Source organism: Filobasidium floriforme, assembly GCF_021052385.1.
Source record: "Filobasidium floriforme strain CBS 6241 chromosome Unknown HD553scaffold_27, whole genome shotgun sequence".
Lineage (NCBI taxonomy): Eukaryota > Fungi > Basidiomycota > Tremellomycetes > Filobasidiales > Filobasidiaceae > Filobasidium > Filobasidium floriforme.
Window position 1 is genome coordinate 438,152 of NW_025763648.1, and position 25,177 is coordinate 463,328.

The window sequence follows — 25,177 nt, forward strand, 5'->3', positions numbered from 1 at the left end:
TATCTCGCGACCATGCTATCTTCGACTCAATCTAGAATGGGACGACACCACCGCGTGCGATCGGCATGAATTTGTTACGGTCTGCGAAGTCGTCACCTCTAGGGCCGATCAGCTTGAAGGGACCGTCAAAGCGGCCAATCTCGGTTTTACATACGAGATCAGTCAAGAACCTGCCAACGAAACCTGCAAACGATGGCGGATGTTTCCAGCTCTTACCCTCGATCAATCGGTGTCGAACAAACGAGCTCGCGCGAACTAACTTCCATCTCAGTGCAAATCCCTCTGCCGATGTGGAAGTGGAAGGATCCTCAGCTAAAGGGGTCATTTCGAGCGTCAATCGCACATTCCTCAAATCCGCTTTGATCAAGCCCCGAGATCCCCGGGGGGTTGCGCTGGAACATCGACACACGCTTTCTATGTATGAACCGACTCCGCCAACCACGTTTAAAGCCAATGTCTGGGCTAGATACAGGCGACAGCACAACCTCGTAGTGTCCATCTACACAGTCCGCATGCAAATGAACATCAAACACCCCTCACCTGGCAGACATGTTGTTGATATAATGACGGGTTTGGATGATGTCCCTCATGTGAGAGGAGAAGCAGACGGGATGAGGTGTGAGGTCAATATCATCAGTGCACTCAAGACCCAGTCTCTGGAGATAGAGGGGAAGTCGAAGCCCAAGGCATTCAAAGTGTCTAGGTCCTTCGTCATCGCTCATCCTTAAACGTTACGGACCGATCCAGACCGGGCCTACTGGAGCCGACCGTAACATAGAAGAAGCACTTCATCGTTTTGAGACCTTGCCTGCATCATACACGAACTCATATATCGCCTGCACCATACACGAACGCATGTATCCAATCACTAGAGACTTGATACTATACATGATGTACCCTTCCGCATCTGACTGCCATATCGATCCGTCGGGCTATACACAGGGAGTCGCGCCATTCGATGCCTCTGGCACTTGAAACTGTTAAACTGACCATGGACTCGTCGCCAACCGTTTCGACTTGCTACTATCAGCGAGAGAGCGAGAGATGATCCTCGAAGCCTTCCTTGCCTATCACCCGGCGAACTCCTATATCTGCAGACTATCTGGCCAGGTCTGGGATCATAATCAAACAATCTAGTCGGCCATCTGAACAGCAGAGTACATCATGGAATCTACGGAAGGTGCGGCGGCGGCATCGGGGAAACGCACGACGACGGCTTGTGATCGGTGCAAAGAGAAGAAGCGGAAATGTATCGTCACAAATGAGGGCAAAGGGTGCGACGTAAGTACAGTTGTTGACCACTCCTCCTCATCCTCTTCTCCTCTCAGACTCTGTTGATCCTTTGAGACTGATGACAGGTGATCTGGTGGTGGACGTGCTTTACGTGACTTAGCGTTGTGTGAGACTCGGGACCTCCTGCGTTTATTCCGAGTGAGTCGAGCGGTCTACTCCCACAGCAGAATCCTACTTTTCTACGGTGAAGCTCACCCCTGGATGTCATCGCTCAGGCTCTCTACGACAAGCTATATCCGGTCGCTACAACAGAAGATCGAAGAGCTGGAGGGAAGGTTGAACCAGACGCTACCAGGACCTGGACCTAACCCCAATACGGATGTCAAGCCCGATGCTGTCCCTTCCTCTTCCAATCATGATTCAGGGTCTGGCTTCGACCTCGACCAAACCCGACCCCCTCTGATCAACGCCTCTTCGTCGTCATCATCTACGATACCTAGATCGGCATACCCTGTTCTGACGAGCCCGCCTCTTCAGGTTGGACAACATCAACATCACCATCAACAATATCCGCACGTCCTCAACCCGAACTATACTGCCACCTCTACCAACAATAACCCGAATAACAGCTTCAACTTGAACCTGGAAACTAGATCACACATCAGCTCTCCTCGATCCATCCACTCCATCCACTCCCACTCTCCCTCGGATCGCCTTGCCTTCCTGCACCCCCCGCAATCCTCTCACTCTGGCCAAGGCTATTCGGGCGTAACGAGACTCGGACACCCGGAAGCTCATAGGGTCTGGAAACATCGAACGTTGTTACCTCAAGATGTTGCCGATGGGGATACAGAGTTTTTGCATCCGGTTACGAGGACGGCTTATCCGTTGGATCTGGATACGACGCTTAGGGAGATGCGCGTCGGTGGAAGTGGAAGTAGAAGTGGGGTCCCAGCGGATGCAAGAGCGTCACGGAAAGGAGGTGGAGATAGACCTGGAAACAGCGTTATCGGGCCAAATGGAAGGGTCGATCTGGATGCGACCACGACGGCCAAGGGGAAGGATACTGAGCGGACGGACCAGGACCCGAGGAAAAGTAAAAAGCGGAAGTTGGACGTTGGAGGAGATATTGACGGGAGCCGGAGCGATGACGACGAGGGTAGTAACAACGATCGGACAGGAGTCGGAGACGAGTATGACACCCTGGTGGACACGTTAACGGACCGGGAGTTGCCTAGGAGGATGGTACAGCGAGTCACAGACAAGTGGTTACAAGGAGATGACGTCCACATTCTCTATCAGCAGTGAGCCGACGGACACGTCCTATCCGGCATGAAGTGACCACCCTGACGCGGACATATGTTCATTTGGTGTTTCTTCGCAGGTTCTTTGACAATCTAAACGCCTTTATCGCTCTGCTCGACCCGTCCCTCCACACCCCTCAATATTGTCTTCGAACATCCCCACTTCTCCATGTCACCATCCTCGCCGTGACAACATTTGTCTATCGCTCCTCGATCTATCCGGCATTCTTCGAATGCGCCAATGTCCTCCTTGCTCAGGCGTTCATGTCAGGGGAAGTTGAGATAGGTCTATGTCAGAGCTTGAGTCTATTGAGCGTCTGGAAAGAACCGACGGATCACCGATCTTGGCTCAGGGTCGGATACGCGATCAGGTCAGTATGAAGCGCGGAGCCAAAGGTCGCCGACGTCGATGACCTTACGATTGCTGCTCTTTGCTAAACCTCTGCCGTTCGCAACGGGTAGGGCGGCGTATGAACTCGGCCTCCATGAAGCGCCGGTGAGGCCGTTATCAGACGACCCGCTTGCGGCTAGGGAACAGTTGAACAAGGAGAGGACGTTCCGTCAATTGGCCTTGTTTGACCGAACGTAAGCGTCACAGTGATCGCTTTTTCTTGGCGCCGCCATTATTGACGTCCTGTTTTTGCAGCATGTTCATGCTTCATGGACGAACGCAATCGATGATCGGCGTCGAGGTTATCTGGCAGCTCCCTGAATGGCTCGTGGACCACCCGCAAGTATACACCTACGCCGACGGGATGCTCGCAGCTTCTTACCCGCAGAGCGAAGCTATCGCACACCTTTTACACGGGACCGGAACTACTGAGTTGGACAATACAACCTCGTCCTTTTTGGCTTCGAACGTGCAGAACGAGTCGCATGCATGGGCTAGGTGTTGGTTGAGCGATGATCGTACGTCTCCTCGCTTTCAACTCGAAGCACTCCTACCGTCTCAACCTTCTTTTTGTGCACGCTGCAGCCCCGGCTCCTCTCCACCCCGTTTCGAGGACTTTCCTGGTCTTTTACAACTTGACTACGCAATTCGACATCACCGAATGGATGACACGCGTAACGGCGTTTAAGGGCAGACTCGAGCTATTTGCCAACATGCTTTCTCGGGCACTGGAGATATTACGCTATGTCATCAGCGACCTCGCCCCGGCGGGAATCCTGCTCTGGGCTCCCGATGTGGTGTCTTTCAAGATCGCCAAGTCCGCTTACCTATTGGCCAAGGTAAGCCCTTGATTCAGGCGTGACGCTCTGCCAGAAACTTGGTTGATCATCTCCTTTCCCCTTGCTCCTTGACCGCAGAAACTGGCTGGGATGACCGACCACATGGCCGACGAAGTCGTCCTAGTCCTCACCGATCTAAGCGAGGTATACCAGGACGCCGCGAAAAAGTCCCGGCCGATCATGCATTCTGCCCGATTCTTCGCCGACCTCGCTCAGGTTGCGGCTACGAGGGGAAAAGCAGATGATCGGGATGTGGATCCCTCCCTTGGTGATGGGACGGATGGAGGGCAACAGGTGGGCTGATAAGGTTTCGTTGCGAGAGGCGATGAGGGCGTCATGCTGATACCGAACTTCGGTCACTGCGATCTTCTGCGAAATCCTAGGATCTTGCGGATAGCGTATCGGGAATAGGACAGTTGAACTGGGCAGACCTGCTGCAAGACTTTGAGGAATGGCAAGTCCCACTCAGAGCTTTGCCGTTGTTCCGGCGTGTATATTGATTTCGATCCCGATCTTGCTGTTGCTGTTTCGGGATTGAATAGGTTACCGGATCATTTCCTGCCTAATATTGAGGATTTCGGGTGGTCTGGATATACACCGGCTGTAGCGGGTCTTCCGCCCGATGCGGGGCAACAACAATAAAGAATTCAAAGCAGGAATTTTATGAATCGCACTGTATGTCACACGGGTCATGATGACGAGCATGCGAGATCCGTGTCAATGTACAACAACGAACACGAAGGGTGGGAACCCTGCAATCGACGCCTATCGACATGACCTGATCGGGCTCGAGCTGGGTCAATGTTTCGCGTTTCAGGGGTCGAGATTCAGTCATATCCAAGTCATAGGGTTATTTAGAGCGTGGAGTATAAGCTCGATTGTGCCCGCCTAGGGCTTGAGGAGGCGAAAAGACGATCAAGGACATCCACAAGAAGAGCCCCTCATACCGTCTTCGTCGCTCGCACCGTCACTCTGTTTTGAAAACTATCCATGGGCAGACCTGGCAGCTGGCCGGGACCCGTCTGTCGCACCATTCCCCTGGGAATACTCTTGCTTCCTGTCCCCCGCATCTCGAGCGCTTTTTTTCTTATTTTTGGCGATACTCTTGTTTGCGGCGATTCTGCTCTCACAGCTCGTTGTTGCTCTTATCGGTTTAGTCAAATCACGGTATGGTATGGTATGGTATCCCGCTTCTTTTGAGCCCGGGTGAGCTTTTTTATGGCATTTCAATCGCATGGCTGATATTCGTGTCTTCCCAACTAAATTGGCTTGCTGCACTGTACTGTGCGCCGATACAGCTCGAAGACTTCCGGATTTCGATTGTGATCGCTGGCTTGATCGAGATCTCTCGCCTGCGCGCCTCGCTCAGAATTGGTACCCACCCATCGTTTCTGTCTTATTACGTTCCATAAGCCGGGCTGATACACTGTACTGTACATCTCATAAATCACTACATCCACATTTTGTTCTTCTTTTCACAGTTCCGATTTTTTTAGGAGCATATTAAAGCGTTTCCCGACATACGACCCGGTCGCGGATCTCAACGGGTTCGAGTTCAACTTCCGATATCGACATGACGGGTTGTCAGGCTTGATGAGACGAGGAGCCTAGAACAAGGCGCCCCCGAGTAACATTCCTCCGAGCAACGGCAGTCCCCTAGATGATTCCGAAACGAGCATAACCATCAGAACTTATCTCCCCATCATTGAGAGCAGGAGGAGAGCGCCGCGCAGACTCACATTCCCATGCCGCCACCCATCCTCCCATACCCGTACCCGCCTCCCAACGGCATCCCTACCCCTCCACCGTACCCGTACCGAGGGCCGTACATGCTCCCTCCGTACATCCCGCCTCCGTAACCTCCGCCGTATCGAGAGTAAGGGTAGGAGGGGCGGGAGTACGCGTAGGGGCTGGTTTGGTTGCGAGATGAATTCGGAGATCGATTTCGGGCGGTAAGGTAAGCACAAAGCAAAGCAAGGGATGATAAAAGGGGCGACGTTAGCCTTCCGCCTAGAAATACCAGAAGTTGTCATGTGAGGGATGGGAAGGATCCACTCACTCTCTCGCATAAAGATAAGCTGAACCAATACCATCCCGGCAAAACAGAGACGGGACCGAGTATTCACATCAGCGTCAGTAAAGTAAAACAGGCACGATGAACAGACAAACATCAAGATCGAGATCAAGATCAAGATGATGTGACGGGCAACTTACAATCCCCACCGAGTCCTTGTTGTTTCATCAAGGCGGCTCGTCGTTCCAGGTATTTCTGGCGGGCTTTCTACAAAGTCCCCGAAGGGAAAAGAAAAGAGTTCAAGGTGTCAGTCGCCACGACGATCGCGTTTCCAAAATCAAGAGAACGTGAGATATGATGAGACTGACCCTCTCTTCCTCCTCCTGCTTGGCCCTCAGCGCCGCCTTCCTCCTCCTCTTCTCCTCCCTCTCCGCCTTCGTACTCCCCAACAACTTATCCTTCAACTTTCCTCCTGCGCTCCTCTTCTCCTGCTGCTTCATCTCCCTTTCCTTCCGGGCCTTGTCCATCATCTCGTCATACTTGGCTTTAGCTTGCTTGGCTTCGGTAGAGTTTGGGTTGGCAGGGTGCGTGTCGGGGAGTGATTGGAGGTAGGTGGGGTCGTCGTAGGGGTGCTGCCAGATCGAGCGGGGGGGTTTGGAGCGGGTGTCTACGTAGAATGCGTGGCCCGACTGGAGTGGAGAGTTATCAGGGTGATAGAAGAACAAGAATAGACGGACAAAGCAGAAAAAAATAAAAGCAAGGTCAGCCAAAGTCCATCCTCGGATCGCTCGTAACCTCATCTCCTGCCGAAAGCCTCGCTCACCTCCTTGTCGAAACACCTCGTCCAACCCTCTGGCAACTCCCTCTCCTCATCATCGATACTCATCCTCTCCTCGATCTCCTCCTTGGTAGGCTGACGACGCTTGGTCTTTGTCCCGGGGACCCGAGCGTGCCCGGAATCGGACTCGTCGGAGGAACTGGACCAATCTTCCTCGAAAGCCGCGACGTGCTGATGGTGGTGTTGCTGGCCATGGGCGGGTGGTTGTTGTTGGTCGTGCTGGCCGGGTTGATGGATGGCCGTATCGTAGGAAGGTGGGAGGGCGGACATGGTCGAGGATATGTGTGTTAGTTTATCTGTTTTGAAATGTAGATGGTGATGGATGAGAAGAGGTTGAGGATGTCGAGTTAGTTGATTGTCCTCGATGGATCGACAAGACTCTCCAGGTGCTGACGAAACAGATTAAATGGATGGATGACATCATCGATCTCGACCCGATGCGGTCAAGAGAGGCGACGCGGATCGATAGATTAGCTTCCGGGTGTTACTTCCGCGTCACGTTTCAGGTCTGCTCTTTCGCGACGAAAGCATTGACAATCACGCCCTGCCCGTCGCACTTTGCAGGCATAGTATGATTCAGTTGAAAGAGTCAGATTTTCATACTCGTATCTGAAATAACGCTAGATCCGATTGGTGACCGCGCGACTGATGCACGGACATCCCGACTAAATCATGGCAGGACGGGCTGTGATGGAACCGATACAAGCCATGCTCGATCTACATCGGATTGATTCGTTCAAGGTGAGGGATCAGAATGATTATTGGTGGCCGCACGTAAGGTTCAGGTGGAAGTCCAATCGCTCGAACGTGGAAAGTCTGGGAAAGGGTCTGTTAGTATGAAGCTGATGCACTTTGGGACTTGCTACAATGAAAATGCATTATTTGGTGCACCTAGTCGGAAGATTGACACGAGACACGCCGTCAGATCCCAGCTGGTCGTCACTCATAGTCACAATTACAAGCGGGAAGATCATAAAGAATCTAGATCTCGGTTTCATGTCCAATCGCAAGTGAAAGCAGGGCTTCTATAAGTACAACGTCTGGGTTAGGGGTTAGGCATTGTCGAGCTTCTTTGCAAGTCTGCGCCAAGTTCTCTGATTGAGCGTGACGAGGTCTGTAGCTTCCGTATCCTTCGCTAAGCGGGAAACTGCGTGATCTTCGATCTGTCCCGAGGTAGGTCACGCTACAGGGACAGCGATCGCATCTATAGTTACTTTCAAGAGTTAATTGCACCATATACGCACTCGCTAGCAAGAATGCAAGACCATGGAATAAAATCGCGGACGATCAGAGTTCTGGTATCGTCTATCGGTGCCAGCCATACATCAGATCGATCAACCCTAAACAGTCGCACAACAGCCCATTGTATTTGATTCTAGTCAGATCACATCGGTACATCGGCGCAGGGGAGATACATGTAGTACACGTTGAACCAGCTGGTTGCTGTGATCAATACTTCTGTCTGCCAAGGCCACTAGCAATTCTCGACGGTATGGACCTAACACTGACCGGCGCTGGCAGAGGGCGCGGACGTGACAACCGAAGTACCCGGTTCTTCCGAGCTCGACAGGTCCGAGCCTGAGTCTAGTTCGGCTCGGCTCAGCTCAGTCCAGGTACAAGCCTTGATCCAGACTTTAATGGCGTCGATCACGTCGACTCGATCTCCCTTCTTGACGGGATATACGTTGACTTCCAAATGCCATTTGAGGCCGCCCTGATCGAGATTCGGCTCATCGATCCTTTCGTCCGTATTACAAATGCGATCGACGAAGCCTTCCCCTATAGATTCATCGGCATCGAGGTAGAGGTCACCAATGATTTCGCGGTTATGGTAATCGATCTCCCGGATACGGTAGCAGAGAGATTCATAGATCCCTAAGTCCTTTGCCGTATGTATCATGGCTGAGAGTGTACTGTACTTTGGATATGGGTCGTAGTGGTGCGTAGAGTGAAAGAGGTAGAACGCTACGATCGGTGTATTTCTGATGACGGTTCGAGGTTGATATCGTGATGAATCGGAAGCCGATGCCTGGATATTTTATCCTGCCGCCTATGTAGTATTCAGATCTAGGCCTATGGCTTCGAAAAGTTTGGCTTTTTGTCTCGACGAGCTTGAAAGGGGAGGCGGAGTAGGTTGAGATAGAACAAAGGAAGCCTAGATCCATGTGAGCAGCACGCCAGTCACTTCGTCACATGAACGTAGACAATGTGAAATAGTCCAGCATTCTTCGTACTGTCATGGAAGGATAGCATAGTACGTGATCAATTCTAGGGGTATAACGAATTTCGGCATAGTATCTCGCTAGCCCTGCAAGCAGCAGAACGGAATGATACAATCCTAATTAGCTCGCACGTGTTCCAGCGGATGGCACCGCAGCAGGTGATTGTACACAGCCACGAAATTGACTTTAGTAGACAATTATCGACCGTTCAAAGAGTCCAGTTTAACTATCGAGACAGCCGACCCGAAGACGATGTCGTCCGGGCTCGAGGCTGAGGTCGAAAACGCGCTTGCCGCCATCTGACAAGAAACGAATATTCGATCTTCTCGACTAGACACCTCGGCGATCATCGGAAGATCGGACCATGACCCCGGGCCGAAGTCGGTTGAGATTTGCTTCCGAACGCCGATCCGAATTCCCGAACTCGCCAGCGAGAGTCGTCGTCGAGGGGCTCTTTGGGATCTAGCACGACCTACATTCAAGCAACTAACAGCTATTACACAACGTAACTAACTGCAACTAAGCAACTAACTTGACCAGTACCATTGATTACAGCTCTACACATACCTCACTCACACCATGTCCTCCAACTCTGCCCTCACCTTCCCAACCCATATCAAGACCGTGCTGATAACCGGCGCCTCCGGCTTCGTGGGCCGCAAGCTCGTCCAGCTCCTCCTCGCTGACCACCCCCACTTGAGACTGATCACCACCGATATCCACCGTCCGCCTACTTATGGGATCGAGGATGAAGAGAAGTTGGTAGCTGTAGCTGTGGACTTGGCGGATAAGGAGCAGGTGGGGAGTTTGTTCGGGTATGGGCCTGTCCAGGGGGTTTTCGCTTTACAGTAAGTCGTCGTACCTGAGACGATCCTCAAAACGCAGACCATTGATACGCGGCCTCATTTTTTTTTTTTTTGATATAATACTATGAAAACAGCGGGATCATGTCCGGCCAATCCGAAAAAGACTTTACCCTAGGGTACGCGATCAACCTCTATTCGCACCTCAACTTGATCGCCGCGACCACCGAGCACGCCCAAAAACAATCTCGAGGCGGAGAAAGTGTCAAGCCCGTTTATGTGAACGTGAGCAGTCTGGCTGTCTATGGAGGGGAGAAGGCTACGCCGAGTAGTACGGTCGTCCCTGAGTGAGTACAGTTGAATTCAAGCGTTGAGCGTTCGAGCAGCAATAGTTCAATAAGGCGATCGAGCTGATACATTTCTTTTCCTCTTAAATCTTCTTCGCTTGCCTGTCTTTGTCCGCGTGATTGTGGTTTTCGTCCTGGTCTTGGTCCTGCCTGCGGTCGTACCGGTTGATCACAAACCGGTGGTATGTATGGGTCTCTTCGGACGATGTTTAGGGACACGCCCTTGATCCCCGAGACGAGCTATGGGGTGTGTAAGAACGTCATTGAGATGATTGTCTATGATCACGCTCGGAAAGGTGAGCCTTTACGACGCTCCCACAGTGTATGTATACCAAAACCCAACCCAACCCCCTCCTTTCCACTCGCAGGCTTCCTAGCGGCCCGTACCGTCCGCCTCCCAACAGTCTGCGTCCGGACCGGCGCCCCCTCCTCCGCAGCATCCTCATTCATCTCCTCCCTCATCCGCGAACCGCTCCAAGGTCAACCCGCCGTCTGCCCCATCGCCTCTTCCCCTGAAGACCCGATCTTGGAGGAAATGGGGATCTATGTGACGAGGACAAAGACGGTCGTCAGGAACATTGCCTATGCGATGGGGCTGAGCGACGAGGAGGTCGTTGGGAGGGTGGGGAAGTTGAGGACGATGAATTTGCCGGGGATCAAGATTAATACCAGGGTCATCTTGGATGCGCTGTAAGTCGGCTGGGGGTGGTATATACCCAGAACTTGTAGCTCATCTCCATTCATTCCGCTTGCCTCTCCCTGTCTCAAATTTCAATCTACCATCACATCGCCCGATATCCCATCCCTCACTCACAATACAGCCAAAAATTCGGCGGGGACAAGGCCACCTCCTTGGTATCCTACTCCAAAGACCCCGCCGTCATCGCCATCTGCGAGACCTGGGCGGGGGACTACGACTCGTCCGCGGTCGAAGCGTTGGGTTTCCAGGTGGATAGTAGGGAGACTGGTTATGAGGATGCGGTGAGGGATTTCGTCGAGGAGTTGAAGAAGGACTGAGACTGGAGGGAAACGGGTGGAAAGCGTTCACAGCCGAGCATGGACGATAAGATGAGATGAGGTTCGTTTGTATCGCGTCTTATCGTATGCGATATTCTGTCTATACTATTATTTATCGACTCCCGAGTCACGGTTCTGACTATTCTATGTAATGCGCCGATTTTCCTTTCCCACCGTCTGAGCGCTTGTTTCACGCCCGTTCTCTAATCTCAATCTCCCAACCCTCGATCAGATTACCGCCTAGCGACCTGCCTCCCAACCTCTTCCCTTACACCCCCTTCCTCCCAATCCCTCCACGTAACACTCCCAACCCAACTCGTCCTGCTCCCCGTCTTCCCTCCGTCCCCTTCTCTCCCCTCTTCCCCACCACCGGGAGCGACCCTCTGCATCCGAACTCTACCTTCTTCCTTGAAACCCATTCTTTGGGCTAGGCGGGTGGATGGGTTGTTAAGGTGGTGGGCTTGCCATTGAAACCTCCTCAAACCTAGTCCGCGAGGAGGTCCACCTGCATCGGCGGTGAACGGGGCGGAGAGGGATGCCGGAGTGGGGTTACTGGTGATGTCTGGGTAGACGAACTTGTCTTCGGAGGTGGACCAGGTAGCCATGTAAGGATGGTCCAGGGCGTAGTGTTGCAAGAGCGCGATCGCATGGGAAGTTACGTGCGTCTTCTGAGCTCGGGGGAGGATGAGGACGTGTCCTAGACGCCAGAGATCAAGCAGGCAGATCAGCACGGGAATCGATAGGTTCGGCCCCAGCACATGAGTCTGAAAATATATATGTCATCCCAGAGCCCTATGCGAAGTAGATAGACTTACCGAGCTCTCCAACGCACATATCCCGATCAACGTTCAAAATCCCCATCACCCCGGCAAACGTGTTCAACGGAGGGTGTCCTTCAGGGAGAGGATGGACGCTTCCGACATCTTCCACTTCTTTCAGCTTTTCGGGGGAGTCCAGACGGGTTATGTCGAAGATGGCCCATAGGCAAGAGCCCTACGAAGATAAGGCCGATATCCTATTTAGCTCTTCCGTGGTAGCACACATCGCCAACTGAAAGAGAGAAAGGTGGACCTACAGGTAGACTCCGAATGGTCCTCTCGTAAACCTCACACAACGCATCCAGGCTCTCATCCAATCTCCTCGGATAAGGCATGAACTTCAACAACGTCTCTCCATAGTCCTTGACGTCGTGGTAATACTGCTTGGCGTGTAAGCTCGGGACGAAAGGGACCAAGACGAGCTTGTCGGTAGACAGGGTGTAGATGGGGCCGCCGGAAAAGTTGTGATCGTACTCCGACGGAGGGGTTTGAAGGTGTGCTTCGAAGGGGATCTTGGGGGTAGGAGGAGGGGGCTGGTAGAAGTTGGGGTGTGGGGTGAACATGACGCTATACTCTATAGTCTTTCTGTGCTATGTTTCGGATCTTGCGGGAGAAGATGAACGATCTGTCGTCTAGGTCATTCGCACCGGCTTAATAGATACTTATATGCCCTATATAATGGCTCAAGAGGTATCACATGGTCCGAGAAAGATGACTCGAAACGCAACTTTGTCGAAACTACACTGACTCGAATCCCGACCCCCTAACTCCCGAGGTCGACCTTTCGGCCGCCGGACTTGACCGATCCTCGGGTCATTTTCCGATTTTCAGGTACCGTTTCTGTTCTGTTGCGTTTCATCGGATCAACGGGTGTCGGACTTTTCAAGGATTTCAACCATGTCGCCTGGACTCTGAGGTAAACTCGTGTCGCATAACTGCACCCTGAATAAAAAACGTCTTGCCCTAAAATGCTGCGCGTCATCCCTCTCTACCTTTCGACCGAAAACGCGGAATTTCGGCAGGGAAGACGACGTCGCCTGGACTCCAGAGGTAAGCTTTACAAGCAACTGCACCTCGAATCGCAGAGGTCGATAAGGAGCGACTGCACAATCTGATACTTCGACGAGTGTGACGAGATGATGGCCCTCATAGACCTCATCCCATCAGGAAAGTTCACTTGGCTCATGGTGATAGCTCCAAGGATAGGAAGAGTGACTAAAATCTGTTTCAAGATAGCATAGTCCCTCTCATCTGCATTCAGAATAGGCCATACCCACGAAGCAAGATTGGTGGCTAGCCCCAGGATGATGACTTTGATATGGCCCATTCCTGCGTAAGGCATCAGTTCATCAGTCTAGATCAATATGCACCAGTCCTGCTATTTTGACTTACTAATGAATCCCCATATGCAAAGCGCCTCCAGTGCTATGCCTGCTAACCCAGGACCTGACATTTTGGCGAGAGACCCCATCCCTCTAGAACCGAATCGATTTGGCAAGTGGAGGCAGAGTGTACAAGCACAGCCTCCAACAGAGGCTGGAATTAAGGCGAATATTGACGAGAGCGAGAATGAAGGAGACCGGGACGAGAACGAGATCAAGCTCTTCACCGACTGGCTTGTGAGTCTCATCAGATCAACCCATGTACATCGGTCTTATATTTCCAAACAGTCTGGATCAGAGTCCAGGCCCGAACCCGGACCGATCGTCCGTCCGGATGTTCCAGGTCGTTTCACAAGATGAATCAAACTAGACGAGTTGTTTAGGTCCCATAATTGGAGGGTATTACACAGGTATGGTCCGACAGAACGGTGCACCCCAAACGAGTCGTACCATGGCCCAGCTGTTCTTTACGCCCAATCACTCTGATCGGTAAGTGTTCCATCGTCCTTTTGCAGTATTTCGATCCCTTCACTTATAACTTTCTTGTTCTGAGCGACGTTCTCACGCCGCCTTCTTACCGACCCTTAAAATCCGCGGGCCCTGGCTGATCTATCTAAGTGGACAAGATGAGGTGAAAGCAGCGGATGCCTCGACCTTGCCCTTTCCCTTCCTGATGTGTGGCGATGTCATCCTCCGTGCCATACATCCGGACTTGGACGATATCCATCTTGCCGTCGTCAGCGTCGTACTCGATGTCACCATCCACGTCGAGCGTCTTGTTATCGGAAACTAGAGTCCTATCTTATATCCCATTCGCTGATCGTTCAAGATTTCACTCTGGAAGATCCCGGGTATGCGATCGACCTCGGCGTTCAGGTCTGATCGAGGTTTGCCAGGTTCGCGACAAGTCTCTGGTCAAAGATCCGAACAGGGGTAGAGGACATCGCATGCGATACAAACACAACCCACGTCTTTTTGTGTCCAAGTGCCCGTATCTCGAGTCCCTATGATCCTATACCAAGCATTCGAGGCCGAGTTGGTCCCATAGGATGTCCTACATATTCGTTAGCTATGATCCGAGAGAACAAAGGACCGAAAGGAAGGCATGCCCTAAGGACTCAAAGGACTTTACGAAAAATGACAGGTCGTTATGGATCGTGCATGATAATCTCTGGCCCGAGAACAAGTCGAGGATCATAAGAGGGAGGGATAAAGGTGGACGACGGTCTGTTGGATTTCGTGATCAGGACAACTCCGCTGTGTACACGGACGATCTACGCCTTTCCTCTGGACCTCAAATCGTGATCGATACGACATCCAGCAAAATTTGATCGCGGAGAATTGTCCGAAGAACGACAGACTTCGATCATCAACGGGATTATAGCCATCTCGGGTAGCCTAGTACAAAACACCTCGCAAAGATGGACCGAAAGCCGAGCCCGGAACCGGCGCTCGGTACCTACCCTTCTGCCTTACCGTCGCCGTTAGCACCTTCAGCATCTCCACCGATATCCTCCCCACCTTCTCCTCCATCTCCGAAACCGGTATCTCCACCACCTCCCTCCGTTGTGAAAGAGACCTTCTACATGTCCATCATCGTCATCCTCGGGATGGTCAATTCTTTCGGGGCGGGCACTACGTTGATAGGGCCGAAGATCCAGGAAGATTTGGGGTTCGGGACGAGCGAGTTGCAGGTGAGTCTCTGGTGGCTCTATACGGGATTTGAAAATGTCGTTGTATTGATACTGATACGTCGACTTTACTTTCTGTGCGACTGGATGTTACCAAAAAAAAAGTGGCTCAGTACTTCGTTCTACATCCCGCTCGTAAGTCTTCTGCCCCCTCGTCCGCTCAGTTGTTCGATGAACACCACTAACGACTCTCAAGTCACCCCCCTCTTTCACCTCCCTCCGCTCTCCAACCTAACTTGACCTAATCCAATCCATACTATACTACAATACCACCTCAGGGCACCCTCTGCCTGATATCCGGTACCATAGCCGATACGTACGGCGGCAAACCGACCTGTCTGGCAGGGATGGGGCTTTTGACCGTAGCTTCCCTGGGAGCTTGTTTTGTTAGGACGAAAGAGTTGTTGTTCTTCACTAGAGGGGTTAGTGGGTTGGGGAGCGCTCTGGGGACTGTGGCTGGGTACCGTGAGTTCTGCTTGAGGAAGGTTCCGGTCTCGACTTTGATGTCCGTTACGACCCCGAGGTCTAGGTCGCAACATGATATCATTCTTATGCTGATAGACCTACTTTTTATGGGGTTTGCAGCGATGATCGTCCAGATCTACCCAGAAGGAACCGGCCGAACGTTGGCTCAAGCGATCTACGTCGCCGCATGGCCGACAGGTGGAGCATTCAGCTTGCTGGCTAGTGGATTTGTCGCTGAGTGAGTAATGGTAAGGTTGAGATTGGCTGACTTCTCATGCTTGAGATCGCTGAATCTTGGCTTCGTTTGCCTTTTTGTTCGTGATGAATGCCCTTTGTTCCACGTGCGAACATCATGACGATATTCCGCAGGCAGGATTGGCACAGGTATTTCTACCTCGTCACGGGTCTGACCGGTGCAACCACTCTCGCGGTCTTCCTCTTCCTTCCCGAACCGTCAGGGGAAGCTGGAGGTCACTCCACTGACTCAGAAGGACAACATGCACGACGTCGAAATTGGAAGGAAAGGTTGCGCGTGTTAAAGAACATCGACTGGATCGGCGCTTTGCTCTCCATCACGGGCCTGGTCCTCTTGTTCTACGTCTTGGCCGTAGCTCCGGGCGCGAAGAAAGGTTGGGGTACGCCTTGTGAGTCGGGTTCCATTGGCGCCTTCGTTTCCAGATTCTGTCGAACGGGTCAAGAATAGGCTGATCAGGTGTATTACCTTGACCGCAGACATCGTCGTTCTGTTCATCCTCGGCTTCGTCATGCTCGGCCTGTTTGCGATCTGGCAGTGGTACATCGAGCGACGGGAAAGCATCACAATCAAACCGTTGGTTCCGCTCGGCGTGTTCGCGTTGGACAAGGGCAGGGTCTCGCTCTTATTCCTCGTCGCTGTGAGTCCTTTTGACGAACAGTGCCTCTCCATGTGAAATTTGCTGTTGTGGTTATATCGACGAATTGCAAGCTCACAAAGGACTTGGTTGATTCCTCTTGGTAGATGTTGTGTTTCGCTGGATACGCAGGGTTCATGTTCCTGTTCACGCTCTACCTCGAGGTGTACCTTAAGCTTCCTCTCGACAAGACTGCTGTAAGTCCCTCACTGTGAATGATCAAGGACCGGCAAATGAGCTGAGCATGCTTTTGTGATAGCTTCACTTCTTGCCAGGTCCAATAGTGTAAGTTCCTGCGTTGAACTGCTTGAAGCCTTTGGGGCTTATCCTGATCAGGCGGACGTAATAAACTCAGCGGGATTACCTGCAACATCGTCATTGGACTCATCGCAAACAGGATCTCGCCTCAATGGATCTTGACGACGGGTGCCATCTCGACAGGCATATCGCTGATCTTGTTCGCCGTCGTGCCCGTCGGCGCATCGTACTGGACGTACACGTTCTTCAGTCAGATGTTGACGGTGCTCGGAGCAGACTGTGGTGAGTAAGTCTAGCGAAGGGCGAGCTTAGCATCGTTCGAGCTTACATATTGAATTCTGGTTCATACCTTGTACCTATAGCCGGTTCGGCGGGCTTGATTTACACCACCAAGATGATGACGGGTGCTCGTGCAGGCTTAGCGGGAGGTCTCTACGGCACGTTCATCCAGCTTGGGTTCTCGCTCGGACCGTCCGTGGGGACGATCGGATTACGCAAGTCTAATCCCGTTGACGGGTTTTACGACGCTTACTGATGGCTCGAAGCGTTTGACGATCGACAGGTTATATAGCCGAGAAGAATGCTCGTCGAGCAGGGATAAATGTGGATGGGGCGGCTTATGACGAACCGTCTTTTCCGCCTTCGAGCTACTTGTACGGCCTTCAACGGGCGTCCTGGATCTTGGCGGCTTTGAGCTTGTTCGGTGAGTGCTCGCGGCTGGAACAATTGGCAATGATCAGTACTGAGATGGCTCCTCTGTTGTGTCGATGTCCTGATAGCTGGGGTGTTAGTCCCGATCGCTATGCGTCGGATGGCCATGTCGCCGGATGATCCGGGTGATGTCGCTATCGATCGAGGTAGTGCTTCGGAGACGGGTGCGGATGATGGTCATCGAGCCAGTGAGAAGGTGTAAAGTAAAGAGCTGCTCGATGGAGGGTGTTCAATGCGTTCCATTCACATGTAGGCGGGCGAAAGTATTGAGATCTAGTCGTATGCACAGAGATGTCCGACTAGATGGTATACGTTTTGACTGCATGTACAATTGTCGTGGTGGTGTTTCATCGATGGAACGTGATCATGGATCACTTCCGCTTTATTTGCGCGTCGCCCTTTCCCCCTTCCTCTTCCTCCACCCTCTTGACCTCCACCTCCCTTGATCCCTTGATCCCTTGATCGACCTCGAGTGAAGGTTGACAATCTCGGCAATCTCTCAACTTTTTGTAATCGTTTCAAAGGTGCGTGAGCTGCATGAGCTGAGTCTCCTGTCGCATGTGGATTACGAGTGGACATACAACCTAACTCATCCCTGACCATGTCAAAAACAATAGCCCCACCAACTTTGACCCCAATACAGAGGTCCGAAGCCTTCCTCACCTGGTTCAAAGAGAACGGCGGGACCTGGTCACCCCACGTCAAACTGCACCATACCGAGGAATTCGGTTTCCACGTCATGGCCACCCGGGATATCCCCCTGCCTGTTCCTCCGCCATCAAATACGGATCAGTATGATACGCTCGTCACATGTCCGTTGGATCTGGCGATCACTCCGGCGAGCTGTAGGAGATATGTGAGGTTTAGCCAGAATTGCCCGGCTTCGCTGAGGAAGGTCAGGTTGAATGAACGGCAGTGGGTGGTCAGCTATCTGACTCTACATCTGATCGGGATGGAGGATCCCGAAGTTATGGCTTCGTAAGTCCTGACGTATCCTCTCAAAAAGTAGGGACCTCGCTGATACCAGCACTATATCTCACCTGCCTCTGTCATAGACTCCCTCGTCTCCCACACCTACCCTACACCCAGATCCTCCCTACCTCCTCCGAGATCCTCACACCATTCTTTTACACCCAAGAAGAGAAAGAACTCATCAAGGGTACCGAGATGGAAAAGGTCATGATCGATTGGGAAGGTGTATGGCGGGAAGAGTGGGAAGCGGCACGGAAGGAGGTCTGTCAGGGGAGGTATGCGGGGTTGAGGGGAAGTTTTAGTTGGTGAGTCTCCTCTCGGATCTGAGACCTGGGTTTCTGATGCGGACTTGGGTGTTCTTTACAAGTTGGAGCTTGTTTTTTTTTTTGCTGGAGTTTCGAGGCTGATTGTGTGTGAATTTGCGTCGAAATTGCGTTGTCGTTGGCATTGCAGGTCCCGGTGGTTATTAGCCAACGGACAATTAACATCCCGGACCTTTCCTTCATCTCTCCTTGACCATCTGAACGAACCCAAACCCGAACCTTCAAGCTCAACCTCCAACTCACATTCAATTTCCGGGTCGGACACCGGTCCTCCATCCAGTTCGTACAATATGACCATCCCACCTCACACCTCCCTCGCCAAAACGAAGAACAAGAAGAAACCGCTTCCACCGAAGACGAACTCGAATCAAGACTTGTACGCCAGTTCGGATTACGTCTCCAACAATAGACGTTCGACCAGTTATCCTGTCCTTGTACCTGGATTGGACTTGCTAAATCATTCCGAGGAAGAGTCGGTCGGCTGGACGACCAGGCCGTTGGGATGGGGATTGAATATGGGATCGGGCTTGGCGGGACCGAGCAAGAAACCAGGAAAGAGCAAAGGGAAGGGGAAGGGGAAGTCAAAGGCAAAAGCGAACAGACAAGATCAGACGGGGCAAATGGAGCAAGTAGGGGAAGTGGGGCAGGTAGGGGAGGCAGAGAAGCATGAGCTGGTGTTCTGTATCAAGAGGGAGTTGAAGAGCGGGGAACAGGTTTTCAAGAATTATGGACCTAGGAGTGAGTCGCCCGAGGCGGGTTTATCGCATTGGACCAAAAAGGCATGGAGAAGCTGATCATTGCGTTTTGCTGGACTTTCTGCAGCCAACGGCGAGTTCCTACTGGGCTACGGGATGACCTTCCATGATAACCCGGACGACCTCGCCTCTACCGGTCTCAAGATCGAAGGTGGTACGCTCCCCGCTTCCGAACAAGCCGAGCTCGAAGCGACCGGTCTATCCGTCGACCGACAATTCTGGATCGCTCTGGATGAAGACATTCCTGATGACCTCTTCCGTCTCATCCGGATCTTGATGGGGTGCAAGGATCATCAACGCATGTCAATCGATCAACTCGTCGCCGCCTCTCAGGTGCCGACGTCTTCGGATTCCATGAGGTTCGAAGCGTGTGTATACGCGGCGAGGAAGGAGACGAAAGCGATGTTGGTGTTGGCGAAATTGTTTGCCAGTAATGCGCAATCGGCGTTGAGGAGGAAGAAGAAGAAGAACGAACAGGCCGTAGTCGGGACGCAGGTCAGGGCGAGGGTTCAGGCGCAAAACGGTCATTACCTGCGAGGTAAGTTCAGTCTCGGCGGCCGCTCCTAATATGTATGCCGAATCCGCATGTAAGCTAATCCGAGTATACGTGGTGACATTCCCCATCGGACAGGCCAATGGATGATCCTGGACCGTCTCTACAACCTAGCCCTATCAGACCTCGAAGACGCGTTCCGTAAGGTCCGAGAAGCACGTCTGGATCCCGACGCCGAGTCGGACGATTCCGAGGATACGGATGAAGAAGATTGGCCGGATCCGTCGGACGATGAAGGGGAAGCGGTTGGGAGGAGTAGAGAGGATGAGGATGAGGAGGGCTTGGGGTATGATATGTTTACGAACTCGGTCGTGATCTGCTGAGGGTGTCATGCCGCAAGTCGCGATCATTGAACACATGTATATATATCATCAGGCCATACCACGATCAAGAGGAGTGCGATACGCAGGCTGCCGAACATGAGTCTCAGAGTCTATGTTATACTGGTCATCCCGCAGTTGAACAACGGATTGTGAATCGAACCCATATGTAGGCGGACCAGCTGTAAAAAAAAGGCAACAACGGTGAATCAAACACCGGTCAACCATCCTAAGTACCTCTGTTTGACTCCTCGTGCGGCTTAGGGCGCTAAAAAGTAGCTTAGGGTCATTGCTTCACATAGGCCCTCGTCCATATCATTGCGGAGATTGTGATTACAAAAGTCCACACCCTGCAACCAAGGTTAAACATGGAGCGGGGGCTTACGGATACCACAAAGTTGACTGGCCTGATTGATGTCCATGAGACCACCATCTTTGTCCTTCAGAGACAAGAGAGCTGTGCCCTTATCGGTCCTCTTCTTGTTACAGTAACGAGCCTTGGTGTTATAGGCGAGGGTATCAACGGTGGTAACAAGATCATCGACCTGTTCCGTCATCGCCTCGACCTGTTCTCTAGTCGCCACTGCCTCAACCTGTTCCTTTGTCGCCATTTGGATTCTCATCGCCTCGACGGACGCAGAGAGGCTCAGAACGGGTCCTTTGGGCTCATCAAAGTCCGCCTTTGTGGGAACGGATGGGTTAGGGGTTAGGGTCGAACACCCATGTTAAGATGGAAGGCGGTTATTCTACCATTGAACCATTGTAGCGACTCTTGAGCGATTTTTGAAATTTGAAATCATGTCCATAATCAAGTGTGCATAGGTTCAATCAGCGGGCGATCTTCCCCTGCAATAAGCCACTTCGAACGTAGCCCCTTTTTCGTTGCAGAACCATTGATGCTCGGCCCCTGCACGACTCTTAAATTGTACCTCTCTGATGTTCGCCCTCAGCTCTTACTCAGAGTGAGATCTTTGATTAGACCTTCGATCACACTCACATCGAGATGGTTTTTATACGACCTAAATAGGTTATGGCGGTCAAGCAGAGGAAGCTAATTTTGAGCGGTAACTGTGATGTTTCGAATACAACTCCTCAAACCGTTTGTTCAATCAAACCCAAGACTCTGGTATGGTTACTGATCCAGAAATCATGAGTCGTTGTTTGTGGGCAGTATATTTAGCACTTCCTCTCTGAGCGACGCCGGCTTCCCTGTGGAAGATAGTCGCATCGGAAGTACCTAGTGTCTCCCTGCCCAATAGAGGCGGATGATCGATCCCTACGGATGCCAGTATGAAGCATGGCATTCCGCTGCTCAAGATGTTCGCCCCTTGTAAGACTGTGAGGGCGGCAATATCGACAATAACGATGTATGCAAAGATGTAATTCTCTTGTTGCCTCCCCCAAAGGATACTTGCCCGAGGTTCAAGAGGTATTGCACTGTCTTGCGGCGAGTACTCCGTCTGAGGTGACCATGGTCTATTAAAGCAGCCCAGACAGACAAGACATCAACGGCCGAATGCCCCGAATCCAACCTGTATCACCACAAGCCAGTGAACCCCATATTACTCAGACCTCCTTGACAATGTCTGTTCTAGCTGGTGTGGCTAACCACCTGAGAATACCGAAAGCTATGTCCAAGCTAACCACCTATTTATCGTGCTAGACCCCAAGATCTGTTGTCTGGTCCCAGATTCCGCTTTGACCTGCAAATACAGATCAGTGAAATGGGACGGCAAACTCCTACGCAGGGCTATCCGTTTTGCAGTCGTGCTTGAGAAAGTATTCATTTCACAGCGACTATCGCTGTTGCCAGCATTAAGAAAAGGTTGCGCCGATACCGCATCCATTCATATTCGGCTCGTTAGAAATACTGGATTTTGCAAAGCCGAGTCGAGCGCGGCAAGCGCATATTTCTAACGAGCTCGCACTTCAGACGCTCAAGGAAATCAGGAGCCATTGGAAAGGACGATGGCCCACGTTCTCATGAAAAAGCCATCACGTCTCCGTAGTTGGGTACAGGGGAGTAGCTTGGAGTGATTTTGACCTCGACATACCCTCAAACGAAATACCGTCTTTCGACATGACGAGCACTTGATCCTATCTATACCTCAACAAGTAACCTCAAAAGCCACGCCTCGAACCCCTTTACAAGCCCCATATCGATTACACAAGATTGATCGTCGTCTCCTTGTATCGCTCATTCTCTTCGTCCACAGTCCCCGAGATCTTGTCCATCTCGAACTCTTCGACGCTATCGTCATCACGAAGACCGGCATGTCGTTTCCTCTCTTCGAGAACTGGCATATCCGAGACCTGCAAACAAAAGCGAAAACTTTCATCAGTACACTTGTACCTGCACTTGAAACATGATCGTGGATCTCACCTCGACATGAGTCTCAACGTTGACCCGAACCTGCGTAAGTTCTCCGATCCTCGATCGATCCTGGTACGTATTCGCCTCGTTCCTGGTCTTTTCAATCGCGTACGGATCCCTGAAGTCGGCTCGGCTGCGGATGGGAACGCGGGCGGGCATATTAGCTATTTATATCGGTGCAGAGATAGATACGTCGGAACTTACGAGTTCAGCGAGTAAAGCATCGAAATGGCATACACGTTCCCCGATAACATCAAGTAAGGGTACGCTAGCTCGTTCCTGATAATCGATCCGAACCGGTTCAAACAGAGAGTCAGCCACGACCGCTACGAAGCACCGGCGTATTCCGGTTCGGCTCACGAGAAGGTGACGGAAAAGTGGACCGCAACGACGAGACAAAACAAGGTCGGTGGCGCTTGTGACTCCATGGTCATGATTGCGAGTTTCGAGATGAGCGCGTCCGTCTGCGACCAACCGGTCTTTGATCGGATGAGCTTGTTGAGGATCAGACCGGTAATCAAGAGATCCCTAGCAATCGTCGTCATCGTTCCCCCTCGGTCAGCGACGGTTAGATTCACGACAGCGTGTCCAGGGGCAATGAAGTTGGACTTACGACAAGATGGTCCCGAAAATGTAGGTACAAGCTACGGTACGAGTACATTGAAAGTGCAGGGAAATATGCTTAATCTCAGTCGTCTTCCAGAGTCCAACAAGCGAGACTCACAGAAGACCCGAGTCCGCATATCATCCCTAACCTGCAAAATACTCTCCACGCTACCCAAGCTGACCTATGAATTGAACATCCGCAAGGTTCGAAATATCGCAAGCCGTGTGAGCTACTTTTAACGTTGCACAATACGATCAACTCGGCTACTGTCAGGGCACTCACCATCGTTCCGATCGCCGCTGAGAGACTGACGGCGGAGAAGAATAGGATGATCGTAGGAACCCACCAACGGTTGTTGTATAACCTCCAGGCCTGCGATACGTGGAAAGACGGATTTGACAGGACACAAGAATCTTTACGTCAGCTAATGTCGCGTAGAGGTAAACGTGTTTTATCGCCTTTTGCGGACTTGACTCACTTTGTGGGCATACCACGTCTAAGCAGTCCGAGCGAATACCGGTCGAAATTCCATGTGAGTCTCCGAGCACTTCAAGGCAAGATGGTTTCGATCGGACGGTACAAACTCACACTTGTAATAGCGAACTGAAATCCTCCGAGTCCGTACAGGGGTACGATATAACGACTCTGGAACATCGGGTACCAATGTCCGTAGTACTATCGAATTCTCAAGTATTAGCTAGCGATATCAAGAAACTATCATTCAATGCTGCTCACCTTGATGAAGACGCTAAACGTCCAAGCTATCACGTAAAGCTCTCAGCTCGATCTCACCAAGTCTCGAATTTTAGAACTCGCCCTCTACTCACTGCAGACCGTCCCCGTAGTAGCCATCCCCAACAACATCAAGCTCACCACCAGCCCTTTCGTCATCCTCGAATCCGTCTTGCCGTAGACCATGAAATATTTCCCTACCATCCACGTCAAGATCCCCAACAAGAGCGCATTGAGCGGGAGAGGGATGTAGATGGGTGCGAGGGTCCGGACTTCTTTTCCCGTCAGCGCGATCGTTAGGATTTGGTCTGTATGAGTAAAGATGGGACGCGTTTTCGTTAATAAGTTTTGCTAGACGAGCGTCTTGAGGAAAGTATTTACCGGTGAATGTGCTGTTGGCGAGTGCCTCGGGGGTGAAGACCGAGTCAGACATGGTGAGAGGAGAAGTCTCGAGGTGTGAGTCTGTGCGATGGCGAGGCTGCGCGACAATGCAATCAGGACTACTAGGTCGATAGGGATGACGATGTATGGCATGATGACAGGCGATAGCCCGAGGTGGACCTCGAATGTATCGGTCGTCCTATATACTATCCCAGTACTGCACCTCGTGTTAGATCTCATCCTCGAAATTCCTGTCCCCTCCCCGTCTCCTGTACTTCGAACGATTTTTCCGCGGATCATGGTCATCGAGAAAAGTGCCTTCGTATCGCTGATCGAAATGATGGCAAGTGGTAGGTTCGGGCGAGACACGGGAACGCGCACGCCACCCGTCAGCCCCGCGCCGTGCCAAGCCCCGGTGGATCGAGGGGGATTGATGAAACATGAATTTCGATTCTTCCGCGTACTGGACTGATCCGACCAGCAAGCGACCGGGCACGAGGCTCGGGGACTCTCAGGGGTTCTAATTGAGAACTTTCTCTCCCTTCATGGTTCAATTCGATCGATTACGTTTCGACACCAAGCTCAAACTCGGACGACCCGGCTCGACGGGTCCCTGTGACTTGGTTTGCTTCCGCCCTGCCTTTCGACGGCTACGCGATCAGATCTAGATCGTTTTACCTTTTTTGATTGATCGATTGTATGATGGGATGACATGAGCCACTTCGGCCTGCCGTTCGGTAGGCTATGCGATGGAAAAAACGCCGAGAAACGTAAACGAAGAAAGAAGGGGTTTGAATGGAATTTCTACGTTTCGGAAGCGGGTGCAGAGCATGTCGAACATGCGGCTATGGCGTGGAATGATCAATCCTGCTAGACAGACAGGCGTGGCTTGCGCTCCGGTCCCCCATAACTTGGGTTCGACCCGCTCGTCCCGGAC

The 25,177-nt window shown here is 51.9% G+C and overlaps 8 protein-coding genes across 8 annotated transcripts; 4 read left to right on the top strand and 4 right to left on the bottom strand.

Moving 5' to 3' along the window:
* Window positions 1-939: 939 nt before the first annotated feature.
* Window positions 940-4,738, top strand: HD553DRAFT_319556 (uncharacterized protein). The gene is made up of 9 exons (XM_046181033.1): window positions 940-1,281; window positions 1,394-1,431; window positions 1,509-2,537; window positions 2,618-2,908; window positions 3,000-3,122; window positions 3,184-3,446; window positions 3,514-3,767; window positions 3,846-4,061; window positions 4,151-4,738. The coding sequence occupies exons 1-9, from the start codon at window positions 1,165-1,167 to the stop codon at window positions 4,265-4,267; spliced, it is 2,448 nt and encodes an 815-aa protein (XP_046033057.1). The 5' UTR covers window positions 940-1,164; the 3' UTR covers window positions 4,268-4,738.
* A 417-nt stretch (window positions 4,739-5,155) lies between these two features.
* Window positions 5,156-6,946, bottom strand: HD553DRAFT_319560 (uncharacterized protein). Its single transcript, XM_046181034.1, has 6 exons — window positions 6,605-6,946; window positions 6,150-6,470; window positions 5,982-6,048; window positions 5,827-5,845; window positions 5,507-5,677; window positions 5,156-5,423 (listed from the first exon to the last, which is right to left on the bottom strand). The coding sequence occupies exons 1-6, from the start codon at window positions 6,887-6,889 to the stop codon at window positions 5,375-5,377; spliced, it is 912 nt and encodes a 303-aa protein (XP_046033058.1). The 5' UTR covers window positions 6,890-6,946; the 3' UTR covers window positions 5,156-5,374.
* A 654-nt stretch (window positions 6,947-7,600) lies between these two features.
* HD553DRAFT_326855 (uncharacterized protein) lies at window positions 7,601-8,519 on the bottom strand (the record flags this gene model as incomplete). The annotated part of the gene is made up of 3 exons (XM_046181744.1): window positions 7,601-7,802; window positions 7,864-7,924; window positions 8,129-8,519. The coding sequence occupies 3 exons, from the start codon at window positions 8,517-8,519 to the stop codon at window positions 7,601-7,603; spliced, it is 654 nt and encodes a 217-aa protein (XP_046033059.1).
* Window positions 8,520-9,354: 835 nt separating this feature from the next.
* On the top strand, window positions 9,355-11,071 carry HD553DRAFT_319561 (uncharacterized protein). Its single transcript, XM_046181035.1, has 5 exons — window positions 9,355-9,689; window positions 9,782-9,991; window positions 10,205-10,287; window positions 10,360-10,681; window positions 10,813-11,071. Exons 1-5 carry the CDS (start codon window positions 9,421-9,423, stop codon window positions 11,006-11,008), a joined length of 1,080 nt encoding a protein of 359 aa, XP_046033060.1. The 5' UTR covers window positions 9,355-9,420; the 3' UTR covers window positions 11,009-11,071.
* On the bottom strand, window positions 11,072-12,538 carry HD553DRAFT_337566 (uncharacterized protein). The gene is made up of 3 exons (XM_046182295.1): window positions 12,084-12,538; window positions 11,824-12,001; window positions 11,072-11,705 (listed from the first exon to the last, which is right to left on the bottom strand). Exons 1-3 carry the CDS (start codon window positions 12,387-12,389, stop codon window positions 11,242-11,244), a joined length of 948 nt encoding a protein of 315 aa, XP_046033061.1. The 5' UTR covers window positions 12,390-12,538; the 3' UTR covers window positions 11,072-11,241.
* A 1,673-nt stretch (window positions 12,539-14,211) lies between these two features.
* HD553DRAFT_319568 (major facilitator superfamily domain-containing protein) lies at window positions 14,212-17,579 on the top strand. Its single transcript, XM_046181036.1, has 12 exons — window positions 14,212-14,902; window positions 15,005-15,034; window positions 15,178-15,364; window positions 15,485-15,602; window positions 15,734-16,008; window positions 16,097-16,257; window positions 16,362-16,451; window positions 16,514-16,539; window positions 16,610-16,794; window positions 16,875-17,006; window positions 17,075-17,215; window positions 17,292-17,579. Exons 1-12 carry the CDS (start codon window positions 14,630-14,632, stop codon window positions 17,423-17,425), a joined length of 1,752 nt encoding a protein of 583 aa, XP_046033062.1. The 5' UTR covers window positions 14,212-14,629; the 3' UTR covers window positions 17,426-17,579.
* A 245-nt stretch (window positions 17,580-17,824) lies between these two features.
* Window positions 17,825-20,149, top strand: HD553DRAFT_346080 (uncharacterized protein; the record flags this gene model as incomplete). The annotated part of the gene is made up of 5 exons (XM_046183165.1): window positions 17,825-18,201; window positions 18,279-18,500; window positions 18,799-19,256; window positions 19,341-19,811; window positions 19,905-20,149. 5 exons carry the CDS (start codon window positions 17,825-17,827, stop codon window positions 20,147-20,149), a joined length of 1,773 nt encoding a protein of 590 aa, XP_046033063.1.
* A 2,051-nt stretch (window positions 20,150-22,200) lies between these two features.
* HD553DRAFT_364087 (uncharacterized protein) lies at window positions 22,201-24,292 on the bottom strand (the record flags this gene model as incomplete). The annotated part of the gene is made up of 12 exons (XM_046184042.1): window positions 22,201-22,459; window positions 22,530-22,653; window positions 22,725-22,799; window positions 22,881-23,048; window positions 23,134-23,164; window positions 23,245-23,308; window positions 23,410-23,499; window positions 23,606-23,623; window positions 23,716-23,802; window positions 23,863-23,888; window positions 23,955-24,167; window positions 24,241-24,292. The coding sequence occupies 12 exons, from the start codon at window positions 24,290-24,292 to the stop codon at window positions 22,310-22,312; spliced, it is 1,098 nt and encodes a 365-aa protein (XP_046033064.1). The 3' UTR covers window positions 22,201-22,309.
* Between the last annotated feature and the right edge of the window lie 885 nt (window positions 24,293-25,177).

What these genes read in the sequence shown, in the direction of transcription:
- HD553DRAFT_319560 (XM_046181034.1), bottom strand. Translation starts at nt 6,889, where the DNA reads ATGTCCGCCCTCCCACCTTCCTACGATACGGCCATCCATCAACCCGGC. An exon ending in AGCAGGAGGAGGAAGAGAGG is followed by an intron (nt 6,049 to 6,149) that starts GTCAGTCTCATC and finishes GGGACTTTGTAG; the next exon opens with AAAGCCCGCCAGAAATACCT. An exon ending in ATGGGTGGCGGCATGGGAAT is followed by an intron (nt 5,424 to 5,506) that starts GTGAGTCTGCGC and finishes GGAATCATCTAG; the next exon opens with GGGACTGCCGTTGCTCGGAG.
- HD553DRAFT_319568 (XM_046181036.1), top strand. Translation starts at nt 14,630, where the DNA reads ATGGACCGAAAGCCGAGCCCGGAACCGGCGCTCGGTACCTACCCTTCT. An exon ending in TTCTTGCCAGGTCCAATAGT is followed by an intron (nt 16,540 to 16,609) that starts GTAAGTTCCTGC and finishes TAATAAACTCAG; the next exon opens with CGGGATTACCTGCAACATCG. An exon ending in GGTGCTCGGAGCAGACTGTG is followed by an intron (nt 16,795 to 16,874) that starts GTGAGTAAGTCT and finishes TTGTACCTATAG; the next exon opens with CCGGTTCGGCGGGCTTGATT.
- HD553DRAFT_337566 (XM_046182295.1), bottom strand. Translation starts at nt 12,389, where the DNA reads ATGTTCACCCCACACCCCAACTTCTACCAGCCCCCTCCTCCTACCCCC. An exon ending in GGACCATTCGGAGTCTACCT is followed by an intron (nt 12,002 to 12,083) that starts GTAGGTCCACCT and finishes TTATCTTCGTAG; the next exon opens with GGCTCTTGCCTATGGGCCAT. An exon ending in TATGTGCGTTGGAGAGCTCG is followed by an intron (nt 11,706 to 11,823) that starts GTAAGTCTATCT and finishes TCTGGCGTCTAG; the next exon opens with GACACGTCCTCATCCTCCCC.
- HD553DRAFT_319561 (XM_046181035.1), top strand. Translation starts at nt 9,421, where the DNA reads ATGTCCTCCAACTCTGCCCTCACCTTCCCAACCCATATCAAGACCGTG. An exon ending in AGTAGTACGGTCGTCCCTGA is followed by an intron (nt 9,992 to 10,204) that starts GTGAGTACAGTT and finishes GACGATGTTTAG; the next exon opens with GGACACGCCCTTGATCCCCG. An exon ending in CTATGATCACGCTCGGAAAG is followed by an intron (nt 10,288 to 10,359) that starts GTGAGCCTTTAC and finishes TTCCACTCGCAG; the next exon opens with GCTTCCTAGCGGCCCGTACC.
- HD553DRAFT_319556 (XM_046181033.1), top strand. Translation starts at nt 1,165, where the DNA reads ATGGAATCTACGGAAGGTGCGGCGGCGGCATCGGGGAAACGCACGACG. An exon ending in ACCTCCTGCGTTTATTCCGA is followed by an intron (nt 1,432 to 1,508) that starts GTGAGTCGAGCG and finishes GTCATCGCTCAG; the next exon opens with GCTCTCTACGACAAGCTATA. An exon ending in GGACGGATGGAGGGCAACAG is followed by an intron (nt 4,062 to 4,150) that starts GTGGGCTGATAA and finishes GCGAAATCCTAG; the next exon opens with GATCTTGCGGATAGCGTATC.